The following is a 24,468-nucleotide window of genomic DNA, read 5'->3' as shown; positions in this document are numbered from 1 at the left end:
ACAGTTGATATTTTATATTCATAATGCGATTTACATTTTTATGGCAATTATTTTGATTGATTTATTTTTGCATAGTTACTCTGCAAGACCCTGTACAAAACTTTTTGCTTTCCCCTTGGCATCCATAGTACTTTCTACAAAAAGTTTGATAAAAAGTATAACTTTGCTGTTACATATTAAATAAAAAAAAGTGTATTTACCTAGCAATTTGCAGCAGATCATTTTAGTAGAACATAAAAACAGATTAGACATGAAATCTAATTTGTTTAGATGAAGGTAATACTTACATTAAAACAGCAATAATTTTAAAGCATTTTATTTATGACTTTTAACACCATGTAAATAATTATTTTGATAATACATTTAGCTTTGATTAATATCCAATTATACATTGTCAATAAAGTAACCTAAAATATAAATGTAATATATATATATATATATTTTCAATGCATTATTTTATATTCATATTTTTTTTTACTTTTCTAGGTTTTGATTCGTTTAAACAATTCACCTAAAACCGAAAAATAAAAAAAATGATCATACAACCACCTCCTTTTTTATATATATAGCGAAATTATACAGTAGTGGTTCAACAATTCTGTCAATCTATAACAATTTACCCTACTATCCACACGTTTCCAACTGATAATAACATTTATTTTATGTATATTGCGTGGTCCTAACATTTTCACATGTATCAATCGGAAGGATCCTTGTGTATATATATTATTTATGTTATACATACAAAAACGTAACAATTTCAAATGATGAACTGAACATATTTACATAATACTGGGCTTGGACAAATAATATCTTATGTGCGTCAGCAGTTGCGTATGACATGTGAAAATTTAGAAGGTTTTTAATGTTATATAATATAGCCAAATTAAAGTATACATATAACGAGTCAAATGTACGATCAAATTCATTTAAAAAAGATGAGATCCGGCTCACCTACGATTGACCGTATGTTTGACGAAAGCTTCGAATTCATTTTTAAACAATACATATATAAAAAGACACTTGGATATTTATGACAAAGCTCATTCATGTGGTCTTACATGTAATCGTCCTTTTTAATACCTATCATGCTGTGCAACGTTATAAATAATTTCACTATCGATTTTCAATCAGTGTTTCAACGCATTTGGTATTAAATAATCAAAAAAAAGCAAAGATATTCAAACATGATATACATTTATATAATATTGTTTCAATAGTTTTACTCATAGCAAAATATTTACAGCCAACATTTGACGATATCAGCTCTCTTTTTTAGGTAAAAATACATCGACCAAACCAGAATTTTGGCGATTTGCGTCGTATCATATATTTTCACTCTATAACATACGTATCTTCCACAACAGGATATTGCACAATCCCATCAAAATATATTTATATATTCATCATATACTATATATTTTTTGAATATAGTTAAATCACAATCATCAAATGCACGAATCGTACAGTTTCTGCATCGATACATTACATAACTGTGTTAATACTTTTTTTTTTCAATTTAATATATTACAAATTTAACACTAGGCATTCTATAGGATAAGATGTTTCATCAAATGCACCCTCAGTCATTTCATAGAATATTTACAAATCAATCTTCTTAAATGAAAAATCTGACGTAATCAAGCGAGACGTTATCAACAATACTATAACATCTTCAACATTATATTATTGTCAGTAACATAGATAGATAATCTACGGATGATGAAATCAATCTGAAGCATAAAATGAATTTCAGAATGCATCTGATGACAAATAACGGTAAATCACTAAACAGCATCGTATATAATATATCTTGTCTATATAAATATACATATATAAGATACTAAATGTGTAATAAGAGATTTTTTTATATAATCATTGTGGTCCGTAAATAAATCAACGCCTCAATTTTTTCAAGCGGTCTACGTTGAGCAATAGAGTTGATGAACAGCGATTGGAAAATTAATAACACATTCACCGACACGAAACGAAAATTAATACCTATTCCATAATATCAAACACGTCACAAAACACATCGTTCATTACAGGGTTTAGAAACTTTCCAACCATGCTCGTTTTAAAGATATCAAATTTATATAATCGACTAGAAAAAACTACTCGCGAACATAATTCATAATAAAAAATATATCACAACAGTCCGAGATTACAATTTTACAATAGTAACAAATCAAAACGCCGGACGACGCCGCGTCTCAGTCGTCCGGTCTGAAATATTCAAGCGTTGCAAAAATAAATCACCTAAGATAAGCCTTAACATGTATTTTTAAGCATACATATTTAAGATATAGTCTCTCAAAAATAAAAAAATATTCTGTATGAATAAAATATGTATATCGATAAACAGATAGCAATGTTATAATTTATATTAATATAATATTAAAACATAAGTAAACCATATTTACATGATCATCGTCAGTGCAATATATGAGTATTAAAAACAGACTAGTCGTTCAATGTGTCACCATTTACGTTATCACAAAGTGCTAATAATTTCAATAATATATTCACATATATAATTTCTTGTTCATGATTGAAAAAAAAATACTTAAATCTATTCATCCACATCGTCATGAATTACATACAATTTGCACTAATTGCGGATAGATCTATATATATATATATATATATATATATATATATATATATCTAATTATACAGTGAGAAGCGATCGATATTTACAATCTTATAAACTGACAGCCATCTTTTGGAGCTTCTTCTTAAATCAAAATAACCCGTCATTTAATTAATTATGTGATCAAACAGCAGAGAGAAATTAAAACAATAGACATTCCTAGATTACGTTGAAAACAGCTTACTTCATTGTGGTAGCCTCTAGTGTTATACATTTTATGCGTTCGACCGACCAATGAAATCTGTACTAGTTTTGTAAATACGTCCCTTTGTTTATAAGATCCAAGCGCTATTCATAAACGTGCATCACTATCACAGACGCCGATTAGACCACCCGAATAATACATCATTAATATAAATTTGATATCATGCATAAGATACGATGCACATCAACAGTAGGTAAATACTATAATAGATATAAAAAATAGTATAATATGTAAATGGTCAAAGAATTTGCATTCAATCCACTCTACGTATCACAGGTTTTTAACCAGCACAACCTTTAAAAGATCTCAAACTCTTTACGCTCGACTTTGGCATTAATTCGCAGACTTTTGAGTTAATTCGATATAAAAAAAGACACAACCGTCGATATGGAATCCGAAAGATTGAAGAAGAGGAGAAATGATATATGTATATATAATATTTTACCTACTCGAATAGCGATTAGATATAAGCGGGGACATATCGTGCCGGTGTTATACACTTAATAAACCAATACAGACTCCATGGTGATCGTATCTCATTTACCGTCCGAGTTTGCTTGTTGTTGTTGCATCGCCATTTGCTGTTGAGACGACGGATTCTTCCTCGCAGATTTGGATCTGTCAGCATCAAACTTACAACATGTATATAAAACAAAGGAATTGATAGACAAGCAGTGGTGCGTGTATATTGAAGCGATAGTCTATTTATACTTCATTGATGTCAGGTTACATACACTCGTTAGGATTAGGTTAGATTATAGCACAATATATTTTAAAAAATAGAATATTAAATCAACGTTACCTGATCTGTCCTGCGAGCAGTGGGTTTATGGCGTATAACCAATCGTGCACTTCTTTGTCTCCGAGCGTTTGGAGTAAGTATCCACGGTGTTTGCTTACAACACTGAAATATTAAAAATATAGTATTTATATGAATGAACAAGATTTAAAAGGACAATCTATATTAATATAATAAACCGCTACTCTACAATCACCCCCTCTCTTTTGGGAGAGTGTATATAAGGGCTTGCGCAGCTCTATCAAACACCAAATCAAAATATCATATCTTTCGTAAAAGTGGTTATCCTCTAGGCAGCTAAATGTTGCCGTGCCCCAAGGACTTCTCATTGGTTCTGAAAGGAACTTCTGCCATCACTATTGGAACAGATTAGTGCAGGCATGAAGGCAATGCTACGTCCTACAGACTGTAACATGCATTTTCGTACGAATGCACAGACTACGGAATTCTTGTCCTCGCTCAAACATCCCATACTATACTGCTATCCAACAATCAACCCCCTCCCATTAGGGAGAGAGTATATAAGAGCTTGTACGTCCACTTTAACCTTCTCGCCGCGACCCTTATTTATCGTGAGATTCCACAGTACGATTAATATTTATCGGAATAGATTTCTAACATAAACATTTATAGTGAATTATAAACAAAAATTAGTGATTCTCATTTTATTGCTGTGATTTATTTTACTATTTTTTTGTATTAAAATGTTTTTTTTATAAGATTTTAGAATCAAGGGATTTTGTCACCGCCTTCGAATGGCAGGATATATAACATGGAACGACGCGGATGAAACACACGTTGTTGGTCTACTAGCGTTTGCTGACAGTGATTGTGAATACAGAGATGTAATTTAATTAGCCAGTTAGTAGTTTTTTTTAATATTTTTATTTCATTAAGATTCACAGTATTTCATAAAATGACATGCATTTTTCTTGTCAAATTCAAGGAGTTTAGAATCTACGATAAAAGCAATAAAATCGTGTCGTCGCCGTCGCAGTGGAAACGCTTAGTTATCTAGTGTTCATATTTAGACTCTTTATTACATTATTTAAAGCACATCTAAACCGAATTTTGACCAATAGGAGAGCGCAAAAATCAATTATTTTATCTCAGAAGTAAAAAATTCACGTCAAAAGCAATAAATCTGTGCCAAGGCTGTCACAGTAAAAACACTAATTTAGCTAGCGTTCATATTGGGACTTTTTATAACATAATTACGACTTACAATAAGTGAGAATCAAATAAAGCACATCTAAACTGAATTTTTTCCACTAGAAGAGCGCAAAAAACAATTATCCCCAGGCAAAAACCCATGTCAAAAGCTATAAAATCGTGCTGTCGCAGTGGAAACATTCGTCGATTGCGTTTGTTTTTAGTAATAACTTAATATATATAATAGGTAAGGTAAATAAATTATAACATAAGAAAAGAAAAATTTGTGTCACAACAATTAATTGATTAAAGACCGGTTTTTAAAGAATATGGCAAATGATTAAAAATATTTTGCGCTTAACCCTTTCGATGCTACAGACGTCAATTGACGTCAACATACTCATTTTTGATATTTAAATTGTACCCATAAGCAAAAGTGTATAATAAATAACTTATCTGTATAAAAAGGACTAACTTCAGACTAATAGCAATATTTAAATTTATTAAAATACAGTTGAAAATAAGTCTAATCCTAATTATATTATGTGACCTACCTAAATGTATTAGGCATCTTCACCATCTGCGCTTGATCTTCGGAATATTCTACATGAGCTGCCGCCAGATTGATCACGGCGCGTTCCACGGTATCTTTTTCGTTTCTGAATATAAATACGTACGGCCGGCGAACAACCTATATAACACAAAATCAATTAAAGCGTACTGTCACATGAAAACTTATATATCTTAAAAGAATAATACAATAACTTACCACCCAGCGCTTCTTCCATCCATGTATTTTATGCTGAAGAACGTTCAAATAACCTTTCCTGGCCACGGCGGCGCTCACCCTGATCTCTTCGCAATCCGGCACGTACAACGGAAGAGGTGCAGTGATGGCCGGAATCGGAGGAACGGTATTGCTGGATTGTCCGCTCCACATCTGCATCGTATGTTCGAGCAGTGCCCGTTCCGGAGAACATAAACTATAATATAAAATAGATATTATATACTGTACTACTTTGGCAATCAAATTTAAAGATTTTCACTGACTCGAATGAGCTTGCGCTCTGTATTGAAGATATGAGACTTGTCGTGGACATATCGGTGATTCCTTCATCGACGGGAGACGCTGGAGATCCTGTCGTGATTGAGTTGACTTCTTTAGTTGTACCTATACGTCCTGAAATCATATTAATTTTAATTATTATATATATAGTTTCTATTATATTATATAAAAAAATACCTTGTACAAGCTTTATGCATTTGGTGGTGAGGTATTTTTCACGCTCGGACATTTCCCACGGCTCATAGACAGACGGGTCCGGTTGATGCGGAACCGGAGCGCCATCATTAGCGTTACCGCCGCAGAATATGGAATTCACCGGCGGCAGTCCAGCGCCGCATCCGGCTTTAGCTACCATGTTACAAGCGTCTTTCTCAGATTTGGTAAAGTCATGTAGAGACGGAGGTCCGAGATTTGGCGGAGCGAGTCGGTCTTTCAAAAGTATAGCATGACGAGTCCTTCCGGTTTCTTCGAGGCGAGTCAGTTTCTCAAGCTCCCACTACGCAGATGATTAATATCTGTTCGATATAGATTCACTGCATTTAATATCGATTAAAACTCACTTGATGATCAAATATGAGAGAATCTCCTCTTGGCCTCCATCCGTGCAAGTTTTCTTCTCCTCTAACATAAGTACTGCTCGTATCCAAGACTCGGCGCTGTCTACGCTGTACACCTAAAATGGCAAAAATATGTTTCATACTTGATCTATTTATATATCAGTACAAGTATCTATTTTTTCAAGCCTTCCAACAATTCTGCTCTTATGTATTGGTCGAGTATATATTATAAGCAATTAACAAAATTTTGGAAGGCTTGATACTATCTGACTATATCAGTTATTCTCAAATCTAAACTAATCTAGATAGAATGAGTCGAATAAAGGATACGGGGAGAGGTGGATGCACTACGGAAATAGGGCACCTGGGCTACCTGGCTCAAGCGCCCGGTGTAAGCTGAGTTCATAAACTCCAGCGAGTCGGTTTCCGTCGCTAGCGCGAGCTCCGCCACTAAACAGATGCTTCAAAGACCTAGGTCCAGTTCGGGCGTCTCTTCCGTAGATAACCATAGATAGATCTTTGGTGATAATTGCCGGTCTTGCGCAGTTCTCCAACTATTTAAACAACATCATATATTAAATACGTCTATTTAAATCAAATTATTAATCACTATTACCTCTAAATAGGCAGACAGAGTGATGTAGATGATTTCACCGCCGACTGTGACTCGATTCAGAAGAGCGGAGTTATGTAAAGAGCTATCCCAAGCTGCTTCGAACCTAAACATGGCTCGATCGTCTCCCGGAAGCTCCAATTGTTCGCCGGGGAAGAGTCCGAGAGATAAGACGCAAGACTCGCTATCGTCTTCGTCGGCCGGTTCGGGACTGTTGCGAATGCGACCTAAAAACACATTAGCTATTACAAAAAAAGTAAAATCCAACTTTTTTGATTAGTTAAATACATACCGACTACTAATTCCCTGACGTCCTTCCATCTGAGTTCAGTTTCAGGTTCGTGGACGACCGTGATACGAATTCGGCGCTGAATGCCTTGATGCAATAAGAACAGTCCGCGACATGCTAGTTCATCGCTATGTTCGACGACCTATAATAACAGTTAATATCATCCTACTGTATCGAATATACTATATGATATATTTAAAAATATAAGTCTTACAGCCGGTACATATTCTCCATTCGGAGCCAATTCGCAAATCTCGAACCAAACTAGCAGATCGTGCTTGGAATGTAAGTGGCACGGAGGAGCGGCTGCTGGAGGGGGAGCGCCTCTCGGAGAACGCACTGGTTGAGAGATCGGGATAGACGGAGGAAGCATTCGTTTAGGTGGCGTTCGCACAGAGCAGAGAGGATCTTGCTTGGCATCTTTATGCAGCGGATGCTGTTGGTAGTGTCCGAAGACTTTGAAAACGATCGGTTGTGTCTTTACGTACTCCAAGAACGATTTCGTGACTGGTACGGTTATCTAAAACAATACATATAATCACCAACGCATTCTTATTTATTATATATAATATATAACAAAAGTAAAGTTACATTTTGCACGTGATAGAATCCTAATGGAGTTCCTTTTCCGGTGTTTTTGACTGGTTCTGTTGAGAATGCCTCATCATGGCGATGGAGGAAGCTAAAAAGTATTAATAAATTATACATATACATTTGATTTTAAGCAACATAATATATGATTGAGACTCACTTGAACTGACAAAACACATCGGCATACTCCGTAGATATGCCTTGAGCTTGTAAAACTGTAACCCTGAAGGTAAAATCTCTACCGGGCGTTAAATGTTCGGGTAGATCTTCTTCTTTGAGCTCGGAAGCCACGGAGCTATCTCCGCGTCCACTGTCAGCATCACATTCTAAAGCTAGTTCTGTGAAAAAAATAAATAAAAATCATTATTCTCAGATACAAATACATGAGGGAATATAAATACTATAATATTTTATTTTTAGGTTAGGTATGAGTTTGAACAACAAATGGACGTCATTTCAGAAATTTATAAAACTATAATTAGTTTTACAACTTTTATTAGGTTAGGTTTGTGTTTGAATAGCAAATGAACGTTTCGCAACTGTCAAATTGAATTTCATATACATTTTAGAGCAGCATGTTAGCACATATCAGTTAAATTATATTTTCGCTGATGTAAATACATACATATATATCTACTGGTGAAAATATATTTGGACTTTACTAGTGAAAATATAACTTGACTGAAACATACTTATTCATTGTAACATTTATACATCACATGTAAATAAATAACGATACATTACTACATATGGAAAAGCTTAAATCATATAATTTTACTAGCAACTGCCAGATAAATTATATTTTTTCTAATAAAAATATATATTGACTTGTAAAAATGTATTCCGATGTAATTTAAAATATTTTCGGGATAGATTCGCGACTGTTTTTCTTTAGATTTTTCCGAAAATGTCTGGTTTTGTTTAATAGTCGTCATTACAGCTTTTTCCTGCTGGGGGGGGGGGGGAGGCAAAAATTGCCAATGGTCGAATTTTTTTAAAATTTATATTTATAGTATGTCATTAAATGACCAAATTCAAAGGGGGGGGCATATACCTCCACCTGCCCCCCCCCCACAAATGACATCTAATTAACTGTAATAAATAATGACTGAAAAAATTATTGTGATCATCTGGCAAAATAATTTGCTCGGGAGAAAAACTAATATATTTTCGTTACAAGCTGGGTGCCCACCTGAAGGGTTGGACTCGTAGGGCCTTATTACCGGTAACGGCAGTGGTGCACGCAATGGATTACATGTAGTTATACCTCTGTCAAAATAATTCTGACCGATGTATTTTAATATAAATTCTGACCACAAACAACGATTCTTTCTTTAATCAGATCTAGCAGTTTTAGATAGTTTTGCAAAAGATTATTTAAACACATACCTTCAATCTTGAGCGATTCGTGTCCCTCAATAATCCTATCGTCCAAATTGTGCTGATTGTTCTTCTCGTTGAGCGAAAGTGTAATTTGCTTAAGCTTATTGTTCTTGGGAGCCATGTCTTCGTCAAAGGCGATCTTAGCCGATTGCTTTACTCCGTTGACAAAATCTGCGTTTTCTTCTTCCACAACCGCTTGAACAGCAATACGCAAGTATCCTTTGACATCGCCTTTCTCGTTCACAATAGCGACTTTATGTATAAGTGGAACAGGATAGAGCAGATTGGAAAGATAGACAAAGCCCCTAAAATGATCAATAAGAACAATCATATAATTGATAATCGAATAATTAGTCAAATGAAATCGTACCTTCCGACCATCCTGAACCAAGGGAAGCGATCATAGAACGGATCTCCGCCAGTGAGCGATTCTACGTTATAATCTGGCGACGTAGGAGATAGTTCTGCTTCATTGTGATACATCTCTCTCATGAGTTCCAAACGTTGCCTATAAAAAATTGTTTAAAAATTATTTTTAATAAAAAAAACATGTAGTATTTTAAACTCATGCTCTCATTACATGCACAACTGTAATGAACTTTGCATAAGGGTTGTTTAAATATTTATTTAATAAAACATGGCAGTGCAAATAAGAAAATACTGAAATGATTCAGAGAAATCATAAGTGAGGCAAAATTATAATATAAATGTGCAAAGTAAACTATTCATTACAAATATCATATTTAAATAGTTAAAAAACACTTAAAGCTATAGTGTTTTTATTTTATTTATTACAATAAAAAACAAGAAGAAACTATCGATTTATATCTTAAGCATAATGGAAGATGTTAAGCGTTTTCTAATAATAATAATAACAACATCGGTGTATAAAGTGGGTAAGGGGTGGGGCAGACGGCACTTTTTCATTTATTTTTAATTACACTTTCTTGGCTTTCGGTACAATCGAAACACTAAGCGATATATATATTGAGATGAGACAAATCTCGAAGCGGTACTGACATTCATTCCGATAGCCGAGATTCGACATTATATTTTATAAAGCTCAAGCCGCAGGCGTTTGGCAGTAGCACAAACCTCGACGGCAAAAGGTTAGCGAGCGAGAGTCGCGTTTGTTGGGCGCAAGCTGTCAGGCACTGCAGCAGCTCGGACGGGGGAGGTATATCCTGACCAGGTACCATCCCCAGCGACCCTGGACCCTGTATAGCCCCAGATAAATGAGAGGGACCAGTTGCCTGCACCGGCCCCACCCCTTCCGTAACTGCTTCACTGCCAACGCTTTCATTCATGTTGTAAATCTGACGCATCAACTCAAGGCGATGGCTATAACAGGATATATAGAGACGGCGTCTCAATTTTATGTGCGCAGACTCTGGTCCGATCCACATTTCATGCACACGCATTAAACGATCGTCAACGTCACAACTTCTTAATCATAAACATTCGGAGGATCAAAAGCAACTTATATTAAGTTTATCACAAAGACTTTTACTGTTAAAGGATGATCTGGCTGTTAATCATGAGCAATTTTTTTTAACTTCATTTTAGATCAAGGTGAGAATATAATTTATGGAATTGCATTTAAAACTCTTATGCATTTATTATTATTTTAGGCACAATTGATTTTTTTTGTGATCTGGCTGTCGATTAACAGTTAAAAAATATTTTAGATTAAAGTGAAAATAAAATTTTAATTTATAAATAAAATACAGCTTTGTTATGTATGACATAAACTAACAACTCAATAAACTGCTTTCATGATCCTCGCAATATAAATTACACAACCTCCCATCGCCTCAAAATTCTAAATCAATCACCGTAATTTCTCTAGGGTCCAATAATGAGTGGCTCCGTTCTTTGTGTCTGTGACTTCCACGGCAACGCAAGTCGGAGGATAGGGTCTGCCGTACTCGTCGTCTTCTTCTGAAGTGGTTCGGTTTGCCAAAAACTCCGGTGGCAGCGGAGAATACAGCGTATCGGTCAGCAAAGTGAATTGGAACTGCACTTTCTTCTTCAGCTCTACCGATATGGCGTTCGCTTCCTTCAAAAAGATAGCGTTGCCCCACAGATCGTCGCGCAGAGAAGTGAATTGATGGTACTTCCACTTGCGGAAGGCCCAAGCGGCCAAGCCAGCCTCGCGAGCCGTCCAGCACTCTGTTTCGAATAGAGGATTGACTGAAATGATTAAAGATAGTTACTTAAAAATGGATGAACTGCATCTCGCGTAGATGCGTTCATTTAAGTGTACAATACCGAATATGTCTTCTTCATTGTGAAAGTCTTCCGGCGTGTACGAGCTATACATGGACATGGTGACGCTTTGCTCTTCCACCTGACGTTGCAGAGCATCAATCCGAGCCTCGTAACTCTTTCTTTGCTCTTCAAACTCTTGATCGGCCTGCTCTTTCTCCTTACGAAACTGTTCTTCTAAAGCGCACAGCCTCTTCGCCATCTCAGCTTTGAGATCAATCCCTTGCTTCTCGAGCAACTCACATTGAGCATAGTTCCAATCGACCGTTTCACCAGTTGCTTAAAAATCAATAAAAATACACTATAACACTACTTTCACATTTAAACAACAACGCAATGAATCAATCATACTCGAAGTATCCATAGCCTTGCTCTTCCTCTCTCTCGCTTGCTCCGGATGCGTGAATCTAAAGACGTGATTCTTACCCAAGATGACTCTCGATCCAGTTTTCAATATAATAGGTTCAGTTACCTATAAATAAAATAACAATCAAACATCTCATATTGTTACTAACAAACAAAGATAATACCTCTCGTCCGTTGACGTAAATGAGTGCCGAATGATGCGGAATCAAGCATATAACACCATCAGTATTCTCAAACAAGCAATGCTCGCTCAAAATATGAGATCCGCTCAATTGGATATCTTGCGGAATGTTTGCTTCATGAGTTCCAAGACGTGTAATGCCTAAATCACATATAAAAATATATCAATAGTATATTGAAATCAATTTAAAACTATGAATTAAAATATACCGTCTTTGATATAATAAATGAGGCACTCGGAGAGATTTGGGTCTTCATTAAGATTGACAAGATGAGGCGTTTTCTTCGGAGAGAACACTCCAACGGTGACGCCTTCTTTTACAGCTACTCCCATTTCAGCGAATACGGCTTCTCTTTGAATACGAATAGCTTCGGTTCTCTTAAGCTTTTCCTCCCACGTTTCGTTCAATTCTGAAATTAAATAAATAAGATATATTAATAATCATGTTTTGTATTAATCGGTTAGTTTAACGTACCTGCTATCAATTTTTCAGAAGCTTGCAACTGATCTACAGCTTCTTCCGCTATCGTAGTAGCGGCTCTACTCAATTTTGGAGTTCCGATCTCAGCCTCACTGATTCGACGCTCCCTAGCAGCAGGATTATTATCCTCCTCTCCTAAAATAATAAAAGCTCGGTTTAAATCAATATTCGATTATTTCTCAGTATAAAATCAAATAATAAACATCGATATAATAAACATAAAATAACGTGACTACTGTTATATATATTTAGTGTAGTATATCAAGCAATGGAACTTGCCAGATCATGAAATTTAACCTGGCAAGTTCTAGATGTTACGATATTGCATATAATATATAGAATAAAATAAATATATGTTTCAGGTAATAATTATTCAATTTGGAAAGGTTGATGCCCGAAGCACTTTGATATTGATAACAATTAGTGCTATTATTTACTATGCTCTCTAGTGATGGATCATTGTAAACTAACATTTTCATTCAGTAAATAAATACACTAAAAATATGTACAGCGTTTTAGATCCATCACATGACAACTGTTTAGCGGGGATTGATTAATTAGCATCACATTTTAAGCAAAAGTGCTGATGTTGAAAGGCTCAATTTTAAAAACCAAAAAACAAATTTATCAGTTCGTTTGAGAGTTTCCAAACGTTCGTTGTGCCTTTCAGCAAAAACTTCAGAACTTCAACAATGACTTACCATGCTCTGAAATATTCAATGTTATCATGCAAATTCAATAATAAAAATAATAATAATAATACCATAGACACAAAACTTTAGTTCACAATATTTTTATAATAGATAAATACGACTGCCAATTTTCTGCCAACGACACAAAGGACAATGCAAAATAAAACATTGTGAGCGTGAACTTCACACACTAGGACTTTTCATTAATACATATCATAATATAAAGCAGAGGATACATTATTGATTACAAATTAATCCTATATCCTTGCATCGAGTGAAAACACACTAAGAGCTCAGTTTAAAAATCATAAGAAAAATATATATGTTTATATATAGACGGCAAAAGAAAAAGGGCAGCGATTAATATGTCTATCATATCTTTACTTACTATTGTCTTCTCTCTTTTCATACAAGACTTTACCATCTGGTCCTAGAGGATACATATAAATTTCGTTACAACATTAACATAGCACTCAAAAATACCTTTCATACTATTTGTGTCAATAAACTTATAAAAAATACGATAGACGATGACAGTAATGAACTGACCCTCTTGGACATCGATGCCTTCTGCTTTGAGCAGCTCTCGCAGCTTCATAATCTCTTCCTTGAGCTCTCGGATGAGTTTAGCGTTAGCATCTTCGTTAACAATAGCCTTGCATACAATCTGCTTAGCTCTATCCGCATATCTAGAGATGAAAAAGTACATTTATGATTAAACTGCATACCTCTAAATCAACAATCAGACTAATCACTAACCGTAAAGTACTCAAAGTTTCATCATAATTGATATCGGCTGGAGATATAGCTGCAATCATAGCAGTTTTGGAATTGCCTCCGAGATTTTCGCGCAAGAGCCACGTGAGCACGGAGTCGCGATATGGTATAAAATCGGCTTTCTTAGACTTTTTGCTCTTGGAAGCCTGTAAAATAATATGACAACACATTCAATCGATAAACTCGCTTGATAATAAAAGCAATAACACTGTAATTTATGCATATATTTTGGATTAAAAGCTGAAAGACATGACTGATGGTATTTTCTAAAGTACTCACCGACTATATATTCCAAATGGAATGCGAGAGAAATCATAACGATATTTTAATATTTGACATTTGTAGTTAAAACACAGTAAATTAAGTTGATATATTAATAACAATAACCATGTAGTCAAAACTAGATAATTCATAATGATTTTTTTTTTAATATAAATAAATTAACATGAAGTAATTTCACTGTTTGCCACAAAGATATGTTTAATCACGCTATTTTAATTTGATTACGAGCACATAGGCCACGCCAAACCGTTTTTAGAAAAAGGGATAAGGGGTGACTCATCGATAAAAAATTTGTTAAGTCATTCAAATCTATGGAGTTTAATTTATAATACCCTCTTGCTATATTTACACAGCTAGATTAGAAGGCGGTTATTAAAAAATAATAAGTAAAAGAATTGATTTATTTATTCAAATATGTGTGTGAGCATTACACATTTACACCAACCACAACACATTCACAAACTGCGAGCACCTGAATGAGAACAAATCAATACTATCCTAACATATGGTTAAAAAGTCGGATCATGTTCTTGCATACGGTACTTCACAGGGACCTCATTTCAATTTTTTACAGCAGGGGGGGGGGCATTTTTTTATTATTTACATTTTATTAAGATACATAGTATTTAATTAAATGACATGCATTTTTCTGGCAATATTCAATGCCCCCTCCTCTCCCTAAATGACGTTCCAGGTACTTCAAACAATACTTGGCAACGCAGTTAGGTGAAACCCAAAAATAAACTTCTTCCAGAATCTCTTGATTGTGTATATTCTCTACCAGTAGCTTGAATAAGTGCTTTTCAAAGTATACTCGTCGACACGACTCAAGAGAATCATATTCAAGCATACCTTATAGGAACTTTGTGAGAAATAAATATAGATAATTTCGTCTTTTTATATTAAAAGTGAGTCGGTTGCATCATTTGCCAACAATACCAGAGAAGCATACTGCACATTACGTGGTTGAGCTCAAGTGATGCGCGTATTACAAGACTAATCCTAACACATAAAGGGTTTATAAATATGTTTTCTCTCCGTATTTTGTATATTTCCTACTATTAGCATGAAAGTGTGCTTTATCAAGTACACGCGTTGACGCGACTCGAGGAAATAATATTTCAGTTACCTTGTAAGAATTATAGAAAATAGGTACCGCTTATATTCTCTCGTATACAGAGATTTGTACCTTTTTATAAAAAGTGAGTTGATTTTATTAATTGACAACCTAAATAGAGAAGCATATTTAAAGGTTCTGCGTACTATATTATTATACAAGACACACAATGCCCTCGAGCTCAATTGATGCGCGTATTGCAAGATTAATCCTAAAACAACTTTCCGGATTTTGTAAATTTCCTACTAGCAGCTTGAATAAGTGCTTTCTCAAGTATACGCGTAAAAGCGAATCGAGATAATCATACCCCTTGTGGAAAATAATAATATATAATATTTATATTCCATCACGTACAGGTATTTGAGAAACAATTTTTGGACATATTTTTATTAAAAATGAGTCGGTTGCAATATTTTGCAACTAGACCACAAAAATCTTAATGGAATATATTTTTAAGAATACATAAAATTAAAATTATAAATATGACAGTATTAACGGATTTGAGCCACAGTCACATAAAAAACCGCCGGGGCTTCACCCTTGCCTTGTCGGGTTTACACAGAAGAAACTGCAGTCTCTGGAGTTGTATCCACAGAGATTAGGCGACCTTAATGGGACATCCTTCATACAAGAAGCCGTGACTCATTAAAACAGAAGCAATTATTTTCACAAAAGAAGCCACCACTTCTCTTAAATGAAGAGATTTTTTTTTATCAAATTGTAAATATTAAAATGGTAATAAATCAGTAAGATGTATGTATGTATGTTATATTTAATTAATATGTTTGTAAAATTATTTATATTATTAAGATAAACGCATTTATAAAAAATGTGATTTAACTTAAAACAGCGTGTAATTCATATTTGTGGCAAACATCTCATAGTTCTGTGTTTATGACAATTCGAGAACCAAACTAGCTTATATCATATATCTCAAGATGAAGAGTGATCACATCGTAACATCTCAACTACTCACCATTTCAGCCAAAGCTGATATAACTTTTCCTAAAGTTGTCAACGATTTGTTGATGTTCGCCCCTTCTTTGAGTCTCGTGCCCTTAGCGCCAGTAGAATCCGCCCTTTCAGAACCAGCCAAATCTACCAACGATATTTTTGACACTTTTTCTGAAAGCAGATCTGTGGTGATGTCGTGCCGCTGTTGCGTGAAGAATATTGTGAACACGGCATGGGATCTGCTGGAAGTCTCGTTCATGTTTGTCGCTGCCACCGTTCTGTAAGAAAAAGGACGTTAAATACCTAAGCCTAATTATTAACTCAAAATGATCTTACCTGGCTTTGTTTCCCTCGTCTATTAAGTCGTTAATGTCTTGGAAATTAGTGACAGCTAATTTTGATAAGTCTTCGACGTAGGGTCCAAGCAGAGGATGCTCGCGAACCCTAAGATTGCCTTTGTTCTTGGGGTTGAGCAAATCTCGCACTCGTTCGCAGTAGATTTCCATATATGACACTTCAACCGAGTATTTTAAATCATCGCTGGTAGTCTGCCTGATCCTTCTAAACAGATCTTTGCATATCTGAGGAATGATACCCTCTTGGCCATCCTCCTGTTTTCCCATCATCGTATAAGACTTACCAGCACCAGTTTGACCATATGCGAATATGCATATGTTGTAACCTGTAAATTGAATCGTTTACAATATGTTTTTACATCATATGATAATGTATAGATAAAAAGTATGATCACCATCGAAGGAATGTTGTAACATCTCCTCTCCGATGTCTTTATAAACCATAATTTGATTCGAAAAGTCTTCATCGTCAGGCTGTAAGACATAGTTATTTAAATTTATATTGAGAATCAGTGATGTTTAATGTTTGGATACTTACGTTGTGAGACCAATACGAGAAGTCAAAATTGAAGCTTTTGACCGCATCTTTGGTGCCAGGTGGAGCTTTCGGATTTACGATGGCTGCAACGAGAAAAAAACGTCCATCAAGAGTGCGTCGATATTCGTGCATTTTTAAAATACCGAGGAATTGCATCTGCAGCGTGGGCACATAAAACCGCCGTAAAATCTTCAAACTCACCTCTGACGTGTAAAACGTCTGGGAAACTTTACGACTTGCACAGGAAAAGTCTTATTACCGCATGCGGAAAACGTCGGCGCTGCGCCGACCACTGTTTGCGATAAAATGGCAAATTGACGATTTTTATAACCAGGTCCTAGACGACGGCTATTATATGTATGCGTTGAAAGTCTCTAAATCTCGACAAGCAATAAAAAACGTTTGCGAAACCCTGGAAGCCATAATGGAGGGCTAATAGAAACTTGAACCCAATACAAACAATAATACGATATCAATTTTCGATATATGTGTATGCCTCAAGACGATAGAACATCATTGAATATCGGGTTTCAAAATAAGACACATTGTGTTCATATATAGACATATATATTTTTATTCCTTATCTATAAATAAATGAAAGGTTTGAACAAACATTGTAAGTTTACAATAATATCATTTCTTCTGTCTTTCACCAAAATGGTGACAAAATCTCTCGATGCGGGAATTCAAGTAGATATTGTATATATTGAGAAGGTCTTCGACAAGGTTTTTCATGTATGATTATTAAAAAAATATCTGACCTCGGTTGCTCGGATGATTTAAATCAATTATTCTCGAGTTATTTGAGCGATCGTAGACATTTTGGCCAAAAAACTTTCACTAAAGATCTCGGAATGATTTTTGCGAGCAAGTGGAGATTCTCTCTACACGTAAACGACACCTGCGATAAATCTTCCAAGATGTTCGGCTTTGTTTTGAGTAAGGATTGCAATACCAATAATACTAGTATTGGGGTAAAAATAACCTTTAGTATTACCGGTATTACAAAATAAAATTGCCGAATTTTTTTGATTTTTTTTTGCAATCCATAAATTTTATTTGGAAGCGATTCCTCCATGGTTTAGAACTATAAAAACGACAATGTCCATATTGCTTGAAAGCAAAAACGTAAAATAAAATAATGCTCATTGTAGGGGATTAGCCTAAGAAATTTTATCGTAGTAGGATATCAAAGTAGAATAATATTATCTCTTTTAGTCCAAGAAAGCCGAAATATTCGCTTACCCTATATATGCAAAAAATCCCACAGACTTTTTTTTAAATTTAATTAAGCATGTTCGACATCGCGACGTGTCAACATAAAAGGAATACATTTGCTTTATATGGCAAATCTAACGGGACCTAGCAGTTCCCAATAATTCAGTTATGTAACAGAAAAATGACCGCGCCCTTTTTATGATAGGGATGGCTGGCGAAGTAAGTTGAATATTAGCAATAAGTAAGTCTCGATAATTATATTTAAATGAAAATCGTATTTGAAAAAAATCGCAAAATAGTTTTTTTTAAAAAACCTTTTTCATTGGAAAATAATGCAATGATTTTTTTGCTATCAACTAAATATAGGTTGTACTAGACAATATAATTCAAATTTGTTGATGGGTATTTTTTAAATATAATTTGATTTATGTTTTAATTTTTTTAAGTAAATAAATATGAAAAATACATGTTTTTATACACATAAATATAACATAATTTATTTTAAAATGCAAGTCAATGATTTAAAAATGAATTATGTTATATTTAAATAATATAATTATGCAGTATTCAAGTATTTTCTATTCCATAATATTTACATTAACATTTATAACGCAAATTTAATAAATGTTACTTTTTATCAAATATTCGAATTATTCGCCCGATTTTCAACTATATGAATATTCAAATAATTCATCGTATATTCGTAAAATGTTCGTTTATATTATCTCAAATGAAATTTGAAAAAATCTTGGAATGAAACAATTTGTATACATTTTTTTTTTAATTTATCACCGAGTGACTAGTGCCGCTCTAAAATCCAAAAATGTAAAAAAATGTGCCACTCTAAAATTCCTTTGAAAAAGATTTGTAAATAGATTTATTTATCGGCGGTATATATTATGACGAAAATTCGCAGAATTCGTTCATTGAACGAGATGAAATGTTTTGAAATTCCATATTTATATGTATGACGTGGATGACCAAAAAGAGTAAAAGACTGCAGACTGATCAAATTACTAATCGAAGCGTCGATTACTACAGATCTTATACTGAAGGGGCGATTTAAGTAAATCGGGAAAAAAACAAAAATTTTGTCGAATGTTTTTGAAAATTCGGCATAGACCACATCGACCTGGATTTCATAATCAAGAGATTTTGTCACCATCTTCGAAAGGCAGAATTGATTACTGACGTGGAACGACGCGGATGAAAACCATGTTATTGGTCTACTAGTTAATTTTAATATTCATTGCAATTGTGTTGAAATATTAAAGATCAGAATCAGCACTCGAATATTATAGATGTAATACCATATTCTATTATTACCATATTGTAACGCATTGGGCTTACGCCTGTCAGGTTACAACGAAACGTTTAGTAGAAAAATAAAAAAATAAAATAAAAAATCATAGTAGTACAGCCAATTTTATATTTGTGAATAAATCAGTGAAAATAACAGAACATACCCTTTCCATTCTCGTTCTATAAAATAAAAACTGCATATTTAAAACACGTTTAAAAACGTTATTAATTATTGTTAAACATAAAAATATGTCCCTGATTAGAGGAGTTAATTAATATTTGTAATTCTTCACAAATTGTATCACTATCGGCAGGTTTTAGTAGATAAGAAACACGGTTTTCGTTCGCGTCGTTCCACGGACACCTTTTATGCTTATTATTTTAACCCAGTTATTTTAATAATCCATCATCGCAATTATACGCTTTGTGTACATCTGCGCTCGCCAAATCTTCTATAGTTCAAACCATCAAGCTCCCGAATGAGATAATGCATATATTTTTTGTACGTATACCATTCTCATTGAGTTAATCTGCTTAATCATGATAGCCAGATTTTAATGGCCCCGCTCCGCCATTTTGACGTGGAGAGCTTCGGAGCACGTTGTACATATTACGGTTACAGAAAATAGCCAATAGTCCGCTTTAACCTCGACAAAGAAACGGTTTTTGCTTGAGTGGATATAGAGGCACGCGATTGCCCCACGGCCATTTTGATTACCCACTCGCACACACCCCTACAGGTTTTATTGACAAACTAACGTTCATTAGCCGGGTGGAATTCATCGTTTGTTCGATGCGAAAAATGGCGTGACGAAGCCTTATTACGTGACTAATTACGACTATGAGCGATAAAAAGTGCGAAACGCCATAGACGAAATGGGGATTTGGTAAACACGTCTGTTTAATAAAATGCTCACTACTTGTCATAAATCTTAATACAATTTATTTTCTTATTACCTAAGCTCAGGAATATACTACTATCAGTAAATTAGTACATTAGCTTTGAATATTGATCAAATAAACGTCGACATGCGCACAGCTTGTTTATTATGAATGGAATATGAGGGATTTTGTACATATTGTCAAAAATTTCAATCTGTAAATATAAAAATTTTAATTTAATTTTGTACATAATATTTAAATTTATTGCGATATATCGTACAACCAAGTCAACACAATCAAGAACTATTAAATAAATACCAATACACGAGACTTGAATCAGTGACATCAATTTTATTAAATATAAACTATTAATAAAATAATCTGAGAGCATCGTTCAAAATTATAATTACATAATAATCTTTTAATGAAAATTTAAGAACACGAACATTCACAATAAATTTGAAACAAGGTATTTCAGGTATGAATCAAACTAGTCTATCATTCTAGTTCATATTTGTATGCTGGCATATGTCTCAACAACCAACTGATATTCTATAACTTCATAATTTTGCTGTGATAATACAGAGATTTTTCATAACTAAATTTATTAACTTAAAGCTTTATCTTTGCCCAATAATTTATCAATTGAGTGAAATGAACGTGCCGCAACTGGCATAATTTATGAAAATTTGAAGCCACCTACATATAATTCAATTTTTTAGAACAAATATAATACAATTTACTCCACACAGGTACTTCCTTTGCCCAGACGCAGAAGGCTTCTAATATATTCGACTCAATACGAAAACGGCTTCATACAAAAGTATAAGAATTAATCACTGAAAGCTTTCGGTTTTATTAAATTATATACCCGGCTAAGTAATTCGGTAATGTAACCTTGGTCCGTTTTTTCTTCGCACAGCACAAAAACCCGATAAATTCAAGGGCACGTTCAGGGGACGACACCAGGGGTCATTATTGGAGCGGAAATCATGACCTTCCTAAACACACGTGTCATACGCTGAAACGAGCTTTTCATTGAACACAAGCTTAATGCCATTATTGCGACGGCATTGCTGGAAAATGAGGCCATGAACCATCTCAGGCCTTTGCTCGGTGATTAACCAGATTCTGGGCTGAATGGAGTATCGATCGTGAGCTTTTTCTGTCCTACGGCGACCTTAAAGGTCCGCGTGTACTATCGGAATAGGGGCAATGGTTCAGTCACCTGGTTAAAAACTACACTCGCAATGGTAAATGGCGCCACTTTGGCGGCTATTTTGAGGTGTGGCTGCTTGTAATCAAGATTTACTAGCTATATGATTTCAAAGAGTTTGAAATGGTTATTGTTAGGGTCTTAGTCATATTACTTATATTTATATTTGTTCTTAATTATCCAACCATCTTTGCGGATTTTAAAAAAACTTTATAGATGTGAAGATAAATGTCATATTAACAATAAAATAAAACATCGGCAAAAACTCTCGAGCAGTGCACTCTGGCGTCTTGAAATTCGCACGGATTATTTTATCTAAAATTTTAGATCACAAAATAGCAATTAGATTGTGTAAGAGAATATGCCATAGTGCATAACATATAATTTAAACATTTATTAAAATTATATGAATATTTTATATAGAGAATTGGAGAATTTTCTTATCAGACATAAATTTTTCTATTTTTACTTTTAGTAAAATATTCATTATTATTATGCAATTATTTATATAAGAATATGTATTTTTTATATTTTTTTCTGTTAAACCCTGTTTTTATTTAAATAATGTATGTTTAATTCATATCGATTTTCATCACTTTTCATCACTAGTACTGGTGAAAGTTCCAGATGGAGTATGTTTCAAAAGAATATAAAGAAAGTGCTTCATATTTTTTACTTTCGGCCTTCGCCCAGTGCAAAGCTTCTGAGTGGAAACAGATGTTGTGATAGACTATTTACCCTATAAAATAGGCGCGTATTGTAAATTTTAGAAACAGCTGGAGATTTGGCAACGCTTAATATTATGTGTTTGTATAAATGCAAACTGTTCTTTGTTCAAGTATATTTAAAAGGTGTTTTTTTAGTAGCCCTAATCTGTCTAAATAGACGATCGGCACATGTGCTTATATATTATAATTCCGAAAAAAATAATGAACTTATGTTTAGCAAGTCGCGTTTTGCTACGCTTATGACAAGTGTTTTTTTATTAACTTTATATATAGTTTAGTCTCACGCTGATGACAAAACTAAGAATCGGGATTCACCATGTATGGCACTGTCCACAGTGTCAAACATTAATAATGTTTTTAAAAAAAACATACGTCACTCAAATGTGAGAAAAATTGTAATCAATATTTTAATTAATTTAAAGAAATATTGCGCTGCGCAATTTTATAAATATTAATTATTACTAAAAAGTAGTAGTATGTGAAAAAAGAAGCACTATTGCTATTAGTTTATTCATTAAGTGCTGTTGTGCGTATTGTAAGTGTCGATTAAAAATTCAAAGGGATTAGCTAAATGCATCACTGCGGCTCAAAAAAATATATCGAAAAAAAATTTATCTTAATTGCGAAAATGACGAAAATGACACGAAAAAGTATTTCGTGTAGCCGAGTATCGGGGGGGATACACAGAACTTATAAATAGTCAGTAATTGGACATGACACCAGAAGATTTCAACGGCCGTTCAGAGCCTTCTGCAAGTATTATTGTATTAAATTTTGTTGATGAAAATTGCGATGCATGGTTGCCGGATACCAAACACAAAAAAGTTGCGGATAATAACAAATCAAAAAGCAAAAAATGGGCCCCTAGCGTATATACGTATAAAAACTATTCTCTCCTGACAACACTTCATCAAAAACTTTCACACATAATAGCAGCCGCTTCCCTCTTCACGTCAACCCTGGTCTCCAAAATCCAGATTTCAACCTTCTTAATAGTAAAATTAAATTAAAATTTAGTAGTAATACTTTCCAATCACATTCACTGCTAATTTAAGTGCATGACAAAATATTCATGCGAGTGCAGATTCCAGGGCCAAATTTACGGCATTTGAGGTAAAGGTACGTTCACGGAATAGTCACATTAATTTTTATTTTTACTTATTTTAACAAATTACTTTTCACAATCGTGTTAGTCTCAGTATCTTACGGTATATAAATGGTTGTACTCACCGGTGGTGTTGCCAGACATCTCTATGATGCATTTGGAATCCTTGCCGATCTCGCGCGAGTTGAAGGGCCGCACCCTCACGGCTACCTTGACCGACGACATGGTGGAAAGGTTTAGCTGCCTGCTTCCTCTCGATAGTGGAGTCGGTGGAAACTCTCTTCCACTCCTCAAAGGGCGGAGGGTGGGCGGCTACCGAAGCTCGCGCCCTCGCCTCTCAGACCCTGCAACAATGAAATAAAAACAAATTACTTAAGGCGCATTTTCGCAAGCGCCGCGAACGATTCGGAGTAACTGGATGTTGCTCATCAATAATGCAATAACGGCGTCCATTTTGTTTTATTTCTGTGAATTCGATCGATTTGGGGGTGATTGAATTTGATAGCGAATGACTATTTGAGCACAGGTGCGCGAATGTGGCGCAGCACGGGTAACGATCGTTTGGCAAAATGATGATTGCTTCAACCTTTACAAAATAGCATTAGCACTCTTCGCTTAGCATCTAAAATTTAGACTAGATTGCGAACAACCCTAGTGTTATCTACAAATGCCTCCTTATGGTATAAAACTATATGAC

General features: G+C 34.4%; 1 protein-coding gene across 9 annotated transcripts in view; it reads right to left on the bottom strand.

The window, feature by feature from the left end:
• Positions 1 to 2,723: 2,723 nt before the first annotated feature.
• unc-104 (kinesin family member unc-104) overlaps positions 2,724 to 24,468 on the bottom strand; it is an 83,404-nt gene continuing 61,659 nt past the window's right edge. The window contains exons 2-31 of one of the 9 annotated variants that reach the window (XM_088197515.1): positions 23,897 to 24,115; positions 17,321 to 17,403; positions 17,178 to 17,256; positions 16,763 to 17,108; positions 16,449 to 16,704; positions 14,056 to 14,219; positions 13,846 to 13,985; positions 13,685 to 13,726; positions 12,599 to 12,739; positions 12,333 to 12,533; positions 12,107 to 12,264; positions 11,928 to 12,048; positions 11,580 to 11,855; positions 11,144 to 11,501; positions 10,404 to 10,649; positions 9,679 to 9,816; positions 9,315 to 9,613; positions 8,086 to 8,263; positions 7,926 to 8,016; positions 7,549 to 7,854; positions 7,338 to 7,476; positions 7,049 to 7,287; positions 6,806 to 6,986; positions 6,436 to 6,548; positions 6,053 to 6,371; positions 5,860 to 5,989; positions 5,579 to 5,792; positions 5,364 to 5,500; positions 3,661 to 3,762; positions 3,169 to 3,490 (exon numbers count right to left, since the gene is read on the bottom strand). In XM_088197515.1, coding sequence (XP_088053641.1) covers positions 3,319 to 3,490; positions 3,661 to 3,762; positions 5,364 to 5,500; positions 5,579 to 5,792; positions 5,860 to 5,989; positions 6,053 to 6,371; positions 6,436 to 6,548; positions 6,806 to 6,986; positions 7,049 to 7,287; positions 7,338 to 7,476; positions 7,549 to 7,854; positions 7,926 to 8,016; positions 8,086 to 8,263; positions 9,315 to 9,613; positions 9,679 to 9,816; positions 10,404 to 10,649; positions 11,144 to 11,501; positions 11,580 to 11,855; positions 11,928 to 12,048; positions 12,107 to 12,264; positions 12,333 to 12,533; positions 12,599 to 12,739; positions 13,685 to 13,726; positions 13,846 to 13,985; positions 14,056 to 14,219; positions 16,449 to 16,704; positions 16,763 to 17,108; positions 17,178 to 17,256; positions 17,321 to 17,403; positions 23,897 to 23,996 — 5,469 coding nt within the window. In that variant the 5' untranslated portion in view covers positions 23,997 to 24,115 and the 3' untranslated portion in view covers positions 3,169 to 3,318. Of the gene's footprint in view, positions 3,491 to 3,660; positions 3,763 to 5,363; positions 5,501 to 5,578; positions 5,793 to 5,859; positions 5,990 to 6,052; positions 6,372 to 6,435; positions 6,549 to 6,805; positions 6,987 to 7,048; positions 7,288 to 7,337; positions 7,477 to 7,548; positions 7,855 to 7,925; positions 8,017 to 8,085; positions 8,264 to 9,314; positions 9,614 to 9,678; positions 9,817 to 10,403; positions 10,650 to 11,143; positions 11,502 to 11,579; positions 11,856 to 11,927; positions 12,049 to 12,106; positions 12,265 to 12,332; positions 12,534 to 12,598; positions 12,740 to 13,684; positions 13,727 to 13,845; positions 13,986 to 14,055; positions 14,220 to 16,448; positions 16,705 to 16,762; positions 17,109 to 17,177; positions 17,257 to 17,320; positions 17,404 to 23,896; positions 24,116 to 24,468 lie in introns of all 9 variants that reach the window. The other 8 variants (XM_088197516.1, XM_088197519.1, XM_088197524.1 and 5 more) reach the window with 8 other exon arrangements.

Source organism: Plectrocnemia conspersa, unplaced genomic scaffold (assembly GCF_051122295.1).
Source record: "Plectrocnemia conspersa isolate PC_06_02 unplaced genomic scaffold, ASM5112229v1 ptg000011l, whole genome shotgun sequence".
Lineage (NCBI taxonomy): Eukaryota > Metazoa > Arthropoda > Insecta > Trichoptera > Polycentropodidae > Plectrocnemia > Plectrocnemia conspersa.
Note: the sequence above shows the minus strand (reverse complement) of the source record. Positions and strands in the feature narration are given on the sequence as shown.